This window comes from Schistocerca cancellata, chromosome 2 (assembly GCF_023864275.1).
Source record: "Schistocerca cancellata isolate TAMUIC-IGC-003103 chromosome 2, iqSchCanc2.1, whole genome shotgun sequence".
In the NCBI taxonomy this organism is placed as follows: Eukaryota; Metazoa; Arthropoda; class Insecta; order Orthoptera; family Acrididae; genus Schistocerca; species Schistocerca cancellata.
Genome location: NC_064627.1, coordinates 822,255,116 through 822,270,272, shown reverse-complemented (window position 1 = coordinate 822,270,272; position 15,157 = coordinate 822,255,116). Strand labels below are relative to the sequence as shown.

At 44.9% G+C, this 15,157-nt stretch overlaps 1 protein-coding gene across 1 annotated transcript in view; it reads left to right on the top strand.

The window, feature by feature from the left end:
* LOC126158956 (glutamyl aminopeptidase-like) overlaps window positions 1-15,157 on the top strand; it is a 478,517-nt gene that overhangs the window by 23,008 nt on the left and 440,352 nt on the right. The window contains exon 4 of the mRNA XM_049916478.1: window positions 3,493-3,647. Within this exon, the coding sequence (XP_049772435.1) occupies window positions 3,493-3,647 (155 nt within the window). The remainder of the gene's footprint in view (window positions 1-3,492; window positions 3,648-15,157) is intronic.

Here is a 15,157-nt window from a genome sequence, read left to right as displayed (position 1 = left end):
GTACCTCCTCATTAGTAACGTGATCTACCCATCAAATCTTCAGCATTCTTCTGTAAAATTTCATTACTCTGCATTAATTATTTTCTGATGTTGCGATTTTTTTCCATCAGTATATTACGTCTCAAACCTGATGAAAGTGATGAACAAAAGACATTATAACGGCCGATCAAATAGTTTCCGTTGGAAGGCTGTAAAATTTCATTACTCTGCATTAATTATTTTCTGATGTTGCGATTTTTTCCATCAGTATATTACGTCTCAAACCTGATGAAACTGATGAACAAAAGACATTATAACGGCCGATCAAATAGTTTCCGTTGGAAAGCTGCACAGTTTAGAATCAGTATGTTCATCAGGCAGATTCACTCTGAGCACTGAGGCCATCAACCCGCCAACGTTGAAGATATCCGTTTGGTAAAACACCACCGCCACGGGAGCATGCTGTCGGGTGTCTGTGTGGTTGCGTGTGTGTGTGTTGTGAATGCGTCTATTTCTGCTAGAAAAGGTAGTGTGAATGCTGTTTTCTAGTGTGAATGCTGTTCCTACGCTCAATGCTTTGGTTTCGTGAGAGGCTGCCTTTCTCTTATTTTACATATTGGTCCAGCCAGCAATTTCCGTCATTTTTCAGACCTATGTCTGATTGTAAAAAGTAAGTCTATCCAGACATTTCGTGATCATAGTTGCACTGAAACAGAGAGTTACACATAAAATTCCAAAATACTAAACGTCTTTTCCCAAAACTGTTTCACAGAGGAAGATCACATTGTACTTCCCCCTCTAAATCGTCGCACGGACGAGAAAATGACATACTGTATATCGAAACAAGTGATCAAGGGACGGGAAAACAACTGAAATCACTGAACAGAGGAAAGGCGCTGGACCTGATGGGATAATAATTCTATTGTACACAGAGTATGCGAAAGAATATGCCCCTCTTCTAGCAGCAGTGTGCCGAAGGTCTCTAGAGAAGCGAAGCATTCCTAGTGATTGCAAAAAAATACAGGTCACTCCACTTTTCAAGAGGGATAATCGAACAGACGCACAAAACTATGAGCCTGTATCTCTGACATCGATCAGTGGTTAAGAAGTTATATGCTCGCGTATTATGACATTTGCGGAGACCGAAAATCTCCTCTGTAGAGACCAACATGGGTTCTAAAAACAATGACCCTGTGACACCCAACTCGCTCTGTTCGTCCGCGAGAACCAGAAAGCAGTAGATTCAGGCGCCTGAGTAGGCATTCGATACAGTTTCGCACAGCTGCCTAATGAACAAAATACGTGCGTATGGAACATCAGACCAGCTGTGTGACTGGACTGAAGAGTTCCTAGTAAACAGAACACACCACGGCATTCTCAATGGAGAGAAGTCTTCAGACGAAAAAGTAACTTCATAATAAATATAAATGGTATAGTAGAGAGCGTCGGAAGTTACATGAGGCTTTTAGCGATTCCGCTGTTGTATACAGAGAAACCGCGACTCTAGAAAATTGTAGCGAAATGCGGGAGGAGCCGCAGAGGACCGACGTTTTGTACAGTGTGTGCCAATTGACCCCAAGAATAAAAAAAAGCATTGCGAATACGTATACAGAAAGACTCCTTACTGTATGATTACAAAATTGCAGAACATTCACTGGAAGCAGTTACTTCGACAAAATATCTAGGAGCAAGCGTGTGCGTGTGTACGGAGCAATTTGAAGTGGATCGGCCACATAAAATTAATCGCAAGTCGGATGTTAGACAATTTCATTGGAAAAATCTACAGGAAATGCAGCCCATCAACAAAGGAAGGAGCTTACAAAACTCTCGTTAGACCAGTACTGATCGTCAGTCTCACTTCCGCTACTCCTCACTACTTTCATCTTTCTTCGGTTTACTCACAGTCCATATTCTTGTCTTAGTAGACTGTTTATTCCACTCAATAAGTCACGCAATTCTTCCCCTTTCAGCGATGATAGCAATGTCATCATCGAATCTTATCATCGATATTCTTTCACCCCGAATTTTAATCCCACTCGTGAACCATTGTTTTATTTCGGTCATTGCTTCTTAGATGTATAGATTGAACAGTAGGGACGAAAGACTGTATCTATGTATTACGCCCTATCTAATTCGAGCATGTCGTTCTTCGTCTTTCGTTCTTACTGTTCCACCTTGGTTCTTGCGCGTACTGTATACCACCCGCCTTTTCCTCCAGCTTACTACCAATTTTTCTGAGGATATCGAACATCTTTCACCATTCTACAATATAGAATGCTTTTTCCAGGTTGAAAAATCCTATGAAGAAAATATAACCACATTTATTGAGAGACGCGCAGTGACGACAATATTTCGTAACTCTTCGGTCTAATTTTAGTTTGGTCTTGGTGTACTTTCCGCCGGGATATTTTTTAACACATTTCATTCCCCCTCCCGAGGGGAGAAGGCGGGCTGTTCTCGGGCTTATCTCGTTGCCCTTAATCAGCCAGGGGTTACAATTTTTATTTTATTTATTTCCAATTTTTCATATGTTTGAATACATGCTATTACTTTATGTGGAATATTCTTAGTTTTTATATTACTTTTTAGCGACTTTAGCAAGATAAGTGAATTAACAAAATACATGAGAATAACAAGGTAAGTGAAAATGACAAGATAACCTAATGGGAGGTTCTTATACTATACACAAAAAATTGTTCAAATGGCTCTGAGCACTATGGGACTTAACATCTGAGGTCATCAGTCCCCTAGACTTAGAACTACTTAAACCTAACCAACCTAAGGAGATCGCACACATCCATGCCCGAGGCAGGATTCGAACCTGCGACCGTAGCAGTAGTGCGATGCCGGACTGAAGCGCCTCTCGGCCACAACGGCCGGCTACTATACACATTCTCTTCTTTTTCCCCATTGTATTATTCTAAAATAGTGCTATTACTTCAAAACAATGTAAAAGAAAGGAGGCGTTAAGGCTCATATGAATGAATAAAACTGTGTTACTTAAGTTTAAATTTGTTGGTGACTGGTGTTGTGGGTGGTGTCTTCTAACTTACGGCTAATCTTATAACTACGGTTGCAGGTTCTCCTCTCCTGCTTCGCAGTACTCGGAGCTGGTTGCTACAATGGTTCCTTGCTGTCTTAGGTCTAGTTTTACATAGTCTCCTTTCCTGTTATAGCAGTACTTGGAGCTGGTTTCTACAATGGTTCTTTAACTTACGTAAAATTGCCTTAAAACTATTGTGTTAGGTGTTTTGAAATGTGCTGCGTGTTGTGGGATGTATGCGGGGGACGTCGTTGCGTACTAGGTCGTTCGTTTCCGCGTTACCGTCTTTCGTCTAGGTGGGGATGGGTAGTTCCTCCTTTTGTCAGTTGTGTCATCGTTGGTGCCTCCGGGATAACAGATACGGTAGACTTAAGTTGTAGACGGGTATACACGACCGTCATAGTTAATTTGTTACCTCAGATTTCCCGCTCTGAAATCGCACTGGTGGCAGCCGGTAATCTTTTCCTCAGGTGGACTACACGGAGGGCGAGATGTGGGTGCTGCAGCCGCGCTACGGCCAGATCCTGGCGGGCACTTACCTGCTCAACTTCATCTTCTTCGGGTCTCTCACCGACAGCATCGTCGGCTTCTACCGCAGCACCTACTCGCAGGACGGATCTCGCAGGTGAGTGGGCCGCGGACGCGTGGGGGCGGACAGGTAGGAAACCAGACTGTACTACCAACCCACCCACCACACACGCGAGCAAGCCAGGGCGGCCAACGAACTTGAAGGTGAGTCACTCCCATGCTGAACCGCAAGTGACATCTCGAGCAGGTACGTACAACGCCACGTTGGGTGTTCTCTTCAGCATCCCTCGAAACGGGCAAGTATCGCGGCGTTCGCTAGTTTTACTATTCTGGTTATGACCACGTAGAGCTATGTTGCGTGGCATGGAGGTAAGTCAACTTCGGACCGATTCCTAGTGCCGACTCAACGACCTGCTGCATCGGACATCTGTTTAATGCGAATATTTCAGAAATATGGAATGGGATTTACAACTAACACAGCGATGGCATAGTCGTCGTTCCTCACCACAGACTGTGACGCTACAGCCAAATGCAAGATAAGCAGTAATCAGATTGAGATTGTAGGACAGTACATCTGAAAATTCCCCTTAGAAAAACTATGAATGACTGTGCTGGTAAACTTCTTACGTTATTTGATACAGAAACAGCTGAGTAAAACTGAACGTACTCAAACAGTTTTCTCTTTACTTATTCCGATCATCACTAAACTGACACACAATATATTTAGCGCATCGAAATCTGACTTTCTTTTTGACTAACAATAAGCTACACCTTTCATGAATCACTTATCTCACGAAAATCTTCGTTACTCGAACTACTGCAATACAGCGAGCACCAATACTGCCAACTAAATAAAAGATTCTAACAACTGAAGGCAGTAACTACTCATAGGCATAGTTAGCAAATGAAAGATTTTGATAGAGAACAAACAATGTATTTACCTTAATAGTGTTCAAAAGTCATCATATATATATAATTCATTACATCCATCTTTACAAATTACCTTTTTCTAGCGGACACACGTCCAGATCGTCCGCTTATAGTAACGTCTCAAAACTCTGGCAAGCCTCTCTCCACATCCACCACTGCTGGCGGCTCATATCCAACTGCCCAACACTACACAAACAAATATTCCAACAATGAATCCAACCAGCCACAGATTGCACACAGCGCAGTCAGCGATTTTCATACAGAGCACTACGTGGCGTTACCAACATAATAACCTAACAGCCTACTTACATAGCCCCCATGCTCACCACAAAAAAGTTTACAAATTGTTTTGAGCAGTGGACAATACTGATTTGATGAAATTTTTCATAATTACAATAATAAAGATATAAAATGCACACATTTATTGATACAATGTTGGTCAAAAGCAAAAATTGTCCTCACAGTCCATAAAGACAGTCCTGATCATTCATCACAGTAAGAATGATAGTTTTATGCACAAGTCTGAGCAATAAAAGAAAGTGCACACGAAGTAGTGGATTTCGATGCAGTCTTGAAGAAGTAATGTTGTCCTTACAACGGAAAGACAGTGCTAACTCTTGACATGCAGACAGGTAATGGGCCACAACAGAGCAAACCTACAGCAGAATCAATCGAAGTTTTGAAGAATATTGGTAGGTAGGTCATCACAGAGCAGACCCACAGTATTTCTTGTACATATGATGGTATTAGTGGGCCACCACAGATGCAGACCCACTGTAGTCCTAATAGAGATTATGGTATTCGTGGGCCACCAAAGGTGCAGACCCACTGTAGTCCTTGTAGAGATGGCCAGCAGCCATCCGCTGCGACTGTGCGGGTGCACAATCACCATCGAAGAGTCTTGCGGATAATATAGCAAGTCCACGATCCACCACCTGCTCACTCGCGAAAAAAAATTTTGAAATGGCCTTACAACCAGCAATGCTGTTAACCAGTCCCTTGCGGAATTATCAACACAAGCGTGAGCACTAACAGTCCTTTTCTTTCTTTAACTTCTCACATATTGTGAGTATACTATGACCACCAGAAATATGTGCAGTGAAATGAAACCTTGCTATATACCTAATTTTGAAGACCTGGTGTCTAATTTTATAACATGAGAATACAATTACAAAGGTACAAAAAGACATCGTTAAAAATATAATAATACAGATAACATTTGTAGTAATACAGGCTTTACAAAAGAATAGAAGGAAACATTTACAACAGTGTAACAGCAATTGTGACATAAGTAAATAAATAAAAGATGAGAATACCTTTCGAAACATTAACTTCACACACGAGCATTAAAACAGAACAGAATAAATAATGTCTAAACATCTTTGCAAAGTAAAGAACATATTATTAATGCAAATTATATTTGAGGATAACAGTATTCCTCATCATAACGAATATAGCTTAGTATTAGAAAAATTCTACAACATAACTCTTATCAGATAAACATATAAAGACATTCATTCGCGTATTTCAGACAGTATATGACTTTCCTGATTCCACGTTCTATAGATTGAGTCAATAATAACTGCTTTATCTATAGCTTCCCAGTGTAATTTTAATCGCTTACTCCTCCCAGTCCACGAAATCATTACCGCCATCTACTGTTCCTGATGGGCAAACACACTGTACTCTTCACACCCCAAATTAAGCCTCCAAACCACCCTATCACAGCCTAGTTGCAATCCCACACAGCCTAGCTGCAGTCCCACGCATCTCCCAGCAGCTGCGTTCAGTCAGTTTTAGTCTCTCACACGTACACACCCAACAGCTTTCCTGTAATATCCTCTCCAATCCCACATACTGCACCCAAACCTCCCACCTAACGGGGGTTGCACAATATTATGGAAACACCGCGAGAAATGCTAGCTTGAACACAAACACAGATGTTAGCTAAGCCTACAGCTTACACTGTTGTATTTGGCCACGAACGGCACCTGTGCAGTGTCCGCAATACGTTGCAGATCTCAGTCGTGGTCAGAACAATGTTCTGTGTAACTGTGACTGCATTATGTAGGAGCTAAGTGAATTCGAATGTGGGCAAATTTTTAGTGCTCGTATGGCGGGCGATTCCGTAACCAAGGTAGCCAATGTATTCGTTATTTCAAGAGTCACCGTATTGAAGATTTATACAGCATACAGAAAAAGCAGAAAAACATCATTCACTAAGTTATAACACGAACAAAAGTGTGTGTTTGGTAACTGTGACGGACGGTCATTGAAGAGGTTCATAACGAAAAATAAGAGGATTGTAGTTGCAAATGTCACTGCAGAAGTGAAAATCGCACTCGCGAACCCCGACAGCACCAAAACAACACGAATCAGGGAAATTCTGAGCAAGTGTGAGGTCCGAAACGACTCATCAGTGATGAAAATACCCGGTAACAGGAAAACGTGGTGCCGAAGCTGTGAAACCTGAACTATGGACTCCTAACTAAGGTACGAGCATATGGGATTGGTTCCCAAGTATTTGAGTGGCTCGAAGACTTCTTAAGTAATAGAACCCAGTACGTTGTCCTCTTGAGTACTGCTCGAGCGTTTTGGATCCCTGTCTGGTCGGATTGAGGGAGGGCATAGAAGCAATTCAGAGGCAGGCTGCTAGATTTGTTACTGGTAGGTTTGATCATCACGCGAGTGTTACGGATATGCTTCAGGAACTCGGGTGGGAGTCTCTAGAGGTAAGGAGGCGTTCTTTTCGTGAATCGCTACTGAGGAAATTTAGAGAACCAGCATTTGAGGCTGACAGCAGTACAATTTTACTGCCGCCAACTTACATTTCGCGGAAAGACCACAAAGATAAGATAAGAGAGATTAGGGCTTGTACAGAGACATATAGGCAGGCATTTTTCCCTCATTCTGTTTGGGAGTGGAGCTAGTTGTGGTACGAGGTACCATCCGCCACGCACCGTATGGTGGATTGCGGAGTATGTATGTAGATGTAGATGTAGATGGAGCAATGAAAGAGAGCCCTTTGGTCGGATGAGTCTTTTTTCACACCGCTTCCAACTTCTGGCCGCGTTTACGTCGCAAGAGTGAAACATGACAGAGATTCTATGATGGTTTGAGCAGTCACGTCGTGGTATTCACGGGGCCCCGTGATTTCTCGCAAGGTAGCATTACTGCCAAGGGTTATGTGACCATTTTGGCTGATCAGGTCCATCCCGTGATACAGTGTATATTCCTCGATGGTGATGCTGCGTTCTGATATGACAGGGACCCTGCTGACACAGCTCTCCTCGTCCAGGGCCGGTTTTGTGAGCACGAGGATGATTTTCGCATCTCCTCTCGCCACAAGAGTCACCAGATCTCAATATAATTGAACCTTTGTGGTCTACTTTGGATACGTTTATGCGTGATCGTTATCCACAGTCATCCTTACCTGAATTTACAGCTATTTTGCTGGAGGAACAGTAAATGCTCCCTTCAAATCCACATGGGGCCTGTATTTATCCATTCCGACGCTATTTTGAATACCAACTATTCTTTACACCGTATCAGGTATACTAATGTATTGTATTTTTTAGTGTTTCCATATGTTAGTTCAAATCCTGTACAGCTTAATTAATCCCCATCATCAACATCTCCATAGAACAGAAAGAAATCAACTCTTTCGCTTCATTTCATAAATTCATATTTCACCCCTTAAAATTAATATTTATAACGCTTTCATTTTTATCAATGAAAAGCTGAAGATCGACTACTTGAACGCTGCCAGCCCCCCTTCTATGGAAGGTACACTCCTGGAAATGGAAAAAAGAACACATTGACACCGGTGTGTCAGACCCACCATACTTGCTCCGGACACTGCGAGAGGGCTGTACAAGCAATGATCACACGCACGGCACAGCGGACACACCAGGAACCGCGGTGTTGGCCGTCGAATGGCGCTACCTGCGCAGCATTTGTGCACCGCCGCCGTCAGTGTCAGCCAGTTTGCCGTGGCATACGGAGCTCCATCGCAGTCTTTAACACTGGTAGCATGCCGCGACAGCGTGGACGTGAACCATATGTGCAGTTGACGGACTTTGAGCGAGGGCGTATAGTGGGCATGCGGGAGGCCGGGTGGACGTACCGCCGAATTGCTCAACACGTGGGGCGTGAGGTCTCCACAGTACATCGATGTTGTCGCCAGTGGTCGGCGGAAGGTGCACGTGCCCGTCGACCTGGGACCGGACCGCAGCGATGCACGGATGCACGCCAAGACCGTAGGATCCTACACAGTGCCGTAGGGGACCGCACCGCCACTTCCCAGCAAATTAGGGACACTGTTGCTCCTGGGGTATCGGCGAGGACCATTCGCAACCGTCTCCATGAAGCTGGGCTACGGTCCCGCACACCGTTAGGCCGTCTTCCGCTCACGCCCCAACATCGTGCAGCCCGCCTCCAGTGGTGTCGCGACAGGCGTGAATGGAGGGACGAATGGAGACGTGTCGTCTTCAGCGATGAGAGTCGCTTCTGCCTTGGTGCCAATGATGGTCGTATGCGTGTTTGGCGCCGTGCAGGTGAGCGCCACAATCAGGACTGCATACGACCTAGGCACACAGGCCCACACCCGGCATCATGGTGTGGGGAGCGATCTCCTACACTGGCCGTACACCACAGGTGATCGTCGAGGGGACACTGAATAGTGCACGGTACATCCAAACCGTCATCGAACCCATCGTTCTACCATTCCTAGACCGGCAAGGGAACTTGCTGTTCCAACAGGACAATGCACGTCCGCATGTATCCCGTGCCACCCAACGTGCTCTAGAAGGTGTAAGTCAACTACCCTGGCCAGCAAGATGTCCGGATCTGTCCCCCATTGAGCATGTTTGGGACTGGATGAAGCGTCGTCTCACGCGGTCTGCACATCCAGCACGAACGCTGGTCCAACTGAGGCGCCAGGTGGAAATGGCATGGCAAGCCGTTCCACAGGACTACATCCAGCATCTCTACGATCGTCTCCATGGGAGAATAGCAGCCTGCATTGCTGCGAAAGGTGGATATACACTGTACTAGTGCCGACATTGTGCATGCTCTGTTGCCTGTGTCTATGTGCCTGTGGTTCTGTCAGTGTGATCATGTGATGTATCTGACCCCAGGAATGTGTCAATAAAGTTTCCCCTTCCTGGGACAATGAATTCACGGTGTTCTTATTTCAATTTCCAGGAGTGTATATACACGACGAAAACACACACACACACACACACGCACAAATACAGCCAAAACGTTATGACTGTCTGTTTAATGCACCGCTGGAACGCAGTACAGCAGTATTTGTGAATGGTATGGTTCGACAAGTTCTTGGATGTAGCACTAGATGTCTACCCATGGTCATGCAATTCCCGTTAATTACTGGCTGGTGATTTGTGAACGTGGAACTGGCTCCCGATAGCAAGCCAGATGTGTTCCATCAGGATCACATCGGACGGATTTGACGGTGAAGACATCAACATGAGTTCGCTACCATGCTGCTCAGACCATTGTGGCAGGATTCTGTCCACGCGAGACGAATAGTTGTGTGTGTCATGGTGGAAGATGCCATCGCTGATGGGGAAGACATCATGGAACATGGAAGTGGTCAGCAACAAGTTCGCCTAGCCTTCAGCTGTCACGATGACTTCGATTACTATCATTAGCCACATGGAAGGCCAGGTGAATACCCTCCACGTGGTATGTGTTTCGAGTAGCCCTTCGGGCGGATGACGGCGTATCCAGTCACGACCATCGAACTGGTATTACAAAAAACGTCATTTAGCCGACAAGACGACACGTTTCCGTTGATCCACAATCCAATCTCAATCATCCTGAACCCACTACAGTCGTGATTAACGATATCGTTGTGACAACATGGGGATACGCAGGAGGTGTCTGTTGCGGAGGAGCACGTTCAGCCAAGTCTGCTGAACAGTTGTGCCTGCATAAGCATTGTACTACATGTTCAGATATTCCACAGACCGCCGCCTACCCTGCTTTACAGAGATGACAACCCTCTGACCTCCACGTACTGTGGTGAGGCGTGGGCATCCAACACCATGGCGTCTACTCGCGGCCCCACCGTCCTTCAACCTCTTTCCACAGATGGTCGCGACTGGAGCACGTGGGCAGCCTACCAGCTTCACCGTTTCCTAGATGCTCGTTCCCAGGCGCAGGGTCACAACAATAAGCCAGTGCACTTCGCCATTAGCAGCCCTTTATGGTGGTAGAATGAGTCTCCGTTTGTCTCTTATCCGCTTGTACACTTTGCTCACCATATCACATGACTGCAGCTACACCAGGCGGCATTCATTCTCGCGGTGGGCTGTGATCATGAAGTTCTGGCTCATTACCACATTTGTCAGGATATTGTGTATGATCAGCAGTGATCTTGATTCGAGTCCCAGTGCAGAACAGTCACGTTCTGGCCATGCGAACATTCTATTCAGTCCAATGCGTTTGGCGCTTACTTTTCTTATGACCTCATTTCTGGAAAATGGAAGACACTTATCTGCGATATAATTAGGCCATCCCCAGTATATCTCCGTGACGGGAAGATCTTTTGGGCGGTTCCTCTGTAACGCCAAAGCGCTCCGCCTCCTCTGGTAAAAGGTGCCGGCATGATCAGTTAAAGCGCCGGCCATTATACACCGATGATTTACAACATGCGCTTAGTCACACTGCTCTCTAAGAAAACTTTATGACTCTGCCGCATTCGAGGGCGAAACATCGAACGGAAATGTACTGAAATAAAAAAAATATTCGAAACTGGTTTCAGCTAGAAACGAAATTACACCTCACTAAGCTTTCACATAATCTTGAGGATAAAGAGATATATTATACGGGATGTTACATTAAACACTTCGTAGCTTTAAAAGATTAGTTACGTTTATTCAGATAGCGTATAGTATCGGTTGTCGAGTCACTTTAAATCAAGATTACAGCCATGTAGACAACATTCAGCTGCTTGCTCCTTCTGCCATTTTCAGGTACATACTCCTATACTCGTAAATTTACACTATTACCCTTTGTGGGTAGATACAAACGTACATCTACTGTAAGGTAGCTATATGGTTCAAATGGCTCTGAGCATTATGCGACTTCACTTGTGAGGTCATCAGTCGCCTAGAACTTAGAACTAATTAAACCTAATTAACCTAAGAACATCACACACATCCATGCCCGAGGCAGGATTCGAACCTGCGACCGGAGCGGTCGCTCGGCTCCAGACTGTAGCGCCTAGAACCGCACGGCCACTCCAGCCGGCAAGGTAGCTATAATTTCGCACCTTACAAGCACTCATCCACATACTTTGCCATGATCTAGAAACACAATTAGATATCATGTGATAGATTGTACATAGTATATATGAATATATAAAGGAGACTGACATTGTCACGTATGCCTTGTAAATAATTGTTAACGCTTATTGCATGAAAGGTGACGGAGTGTCTTCATTATCATACTAGTAGATGTTGGAATGACAGTGGAAATGAAGCGGCAGGCGGAACTGAAGCCCTGGGTGGAAGGCCCACACAGGTGTGTTGGTCCTGCTTAAACACAGGAAGTAGCAAGACGGACGCCTGAGCGCTGGGGCACAATAGAGTCGCTGCCGGCCGGTTTGTAGCTGGACGGGAAGGATTATACTTCGGAAACTACGAAAATCTTGGACGCAGCTGAGAGGAACGAGGAAGCGTCACCTCGGAAACCACGCAGGCCGGGTTATTTCCAAGGATTTTTACTCAGAAGCGTACCATTCTATGAGTACAGGTATTTCCTCGCAAACTTTCCGCGCTGGAAGACAAAAGACTAAAATATGGTTGGTCGGCGTTCGGAAGAATCTGTAGAGAGGGAGAATATTCCGTGGTTTCGGGAATATGATTCGTTTTCGGAATTACGAGGGTGGAGAGCCAAGCCTTGCTGGGAAGCCAGCGGGAGAGAGACGTGGTCTTCTGTTGTGAGCGCCCGTGTGTGACGGTCGTTCGGTATCATCTTTGTTGGTACATACGGGCTTGTTATCTTTCCTCTCAGGAGAGTTTATAGCTAGAACGGTTAGGCACTGTACAGTGGCGAACTTATACGATTCTGGACTTCGCCTCCGGGTTGGGAGTCGTCGCTGAGTATGCAGCGTTCAGTGATTGCCTATACTTACGTTGAGACGTTATCTGAACTCCGTCCTTGTGGTTGGGAGTTCGCGTTTCTCGTTTGTAGAACACAGAGAGGAGAGCACAGCATTAGAGTATATTAATCAGAGGACCGCCTTCTGCCGTCCTAGTGTTTGAAAAAGTTTTTATTTTGTTGCTAGAGTTCTTCCATCGACGCAGACGTGCACGAGAACCAGCACACCGACGCACCAGACGCAGTACATACGGCGATATCGCAAATTGCTTCGGCTTATTAGGGCTACAAAAGCTAAATAGCGGTGATCAAGTTAGTTTATTGCCACTGAGGTTCCACACAATCGTAGATCATCTTTGAAAGTAGTGTCTTCTAGTGTTTGGTACGTAGATGATGTCAGTCATTTCGCGTTACTGATATTAGATCGCGCAATCATAGTAAGAAGCAGAGTTGGGCAATTGATTAGTAATTTTACTTAGGAAATGTAAACTTTGTAATATAAAGGTTTTTTTTTAATCTTCAATACATATATAAGCAGGAACAACGTTTATCATTTAGTAGGATTGGTTGCCTTCATCGCCGGCCGAAGTGGCCGTGCGGTTAAAGGCGCTGCAGTCTGGAACCGCAAGACCGCTACGGTCGCAGGTTCGAATCCTGCCTCGGGCATGGATGTTTGTGATGTCCTTAGGTTAGTTAGGTTTAACTAGTTCTAAGTTCTAGGGGACTAATGACCTCAGCAGTTGAGTCCCATAGTGCTCAGAGCCATTTTTTGCCTTCATCATTCATTTATGTTTAGATTGTAATTTATAGAATTAAGAGATCCTAAGATCTGCTTCAGGGAGTAATCAGACAGGGGCAAATCTTCATTTTAGCGTTTAATATTTTCCGTTGCGCACATTCATTTTACACCTGCCTGGAGTAGCATCTTGGACTATCATTGGAAAATGTAACCACTTTTGTAGCAAACACGATCGAGAATAACGTTCTATATTCGTCAGAACTTGAAAGTGTCGAATCAATCCACGCAGGACAATGTTCTGTGCGGTGCATAAAGACTTTTCATTCTTTTACTAGTTGCTACGCCGCAGCTGCGCTCGCATGTCAGAAGTTTTGTTATGATAAGCGGTGGTGAGTTAAGTAAGCTATGTACGTGCAATAACATCAGCTACCCTCACGTGTCTGCCACGTGCGGTAAGCATAGCACGTGTTGCGCGGCCCGTCCTCCCACCTTCCAAGCTTTCCCAATGCTCAGTGTGTGCGCATGCGCAGCATCGCTGCCGAGCAGTGCGAACTGAGGCGCATGGACAGGAGCACGCATCTATGCATCGTGCTACTGAAGTAACTACACATTATACAGGGTGTGCATTATGTAAAAAATAGTGTGGAAGTATGGATTGAACACACTGAAGATTGTATAAGCACTTTAACCTCACCAGACAAAAAATTAGTCACGGTAGTGTGCACGCACAGATGGATCGTTAGCTGATTATAGATAGCGCAGCAATCGAGTCACGCGCTAAACCGTATGCGCACAGCCCCTAAATGCGCATAACGCAGCAGCGATCAAGGAGACGTTTATTTTTCTAGCGGGCATCGTACACAAATGAGGGTAATGCAAGGAAGTGACAAAGTGGCAACAAGGGGAAATTGTGTTTGGCAGTGCCCATGTTCGTATGTTGTGTGAAGTTGCTGATTTGTTGGTGTTTCGCGACGGATTGTTCAACGTATCTAAAAACAGTGGTGCAACACACATGACTACGCAATATCATGTCAAAAATGTGGTCGGGAAAACATCCTGACAGAGAGACCAGAGACGTGTTTCACAATTTGTGAATCAAAATCGCTTCCAAACTCGACGGGAATTGCAGCAGACAGTGTATGAAGACCCATCCCCACCCATTAGCGAGAGAATATTGCGACGGGAACTGTAATCAATGACCGTTTGGAGTCGGTCATCTCTCAAGAAGCCATTGCTCACACGGGTACATAAAGACGACAAAAGCAAAAGTCATCGGTTTGGAAGATGTAACTGGTCTTGCATCCTGCCTGGCCTGCAAAATCACTTGAATGGAACCCCATTGAAAATATATGCGGTATGTTGAACAACGGGTAAAATGCCGACATCAGCATCCCCGCAATTTTCTGGTATTGCGCCTTGAAATCCTCAGCGTTAGCTTAACGTGGATGAGACGTACCTGAACAACCTTTCCGACTCACTTCCTAATGGAATACAGCCGGTTACCATGTCCAGGGATTTAATTACACCGTATTAGATAATGCTTGTATGATTTCTCTAGGGGAGATGAGCTTTTTCATCACTTTGAATCGTATCATATTGCCCATATGAACAAATAGACGCAGTTTCACAAACATGATAAAGATCAAAGGGTAACGCTCGTTTCACAACAATTCCCGCAAACGTGACGTCATTTTGACGTTACGTGCAATATCGACGACTGCATGATAGGCTATCGACTATCGTTAGCATTTGATACGGGCCTCGCAAGATTTCATGCGCGCGTACCTGAGATTTACAAAAACACAGTC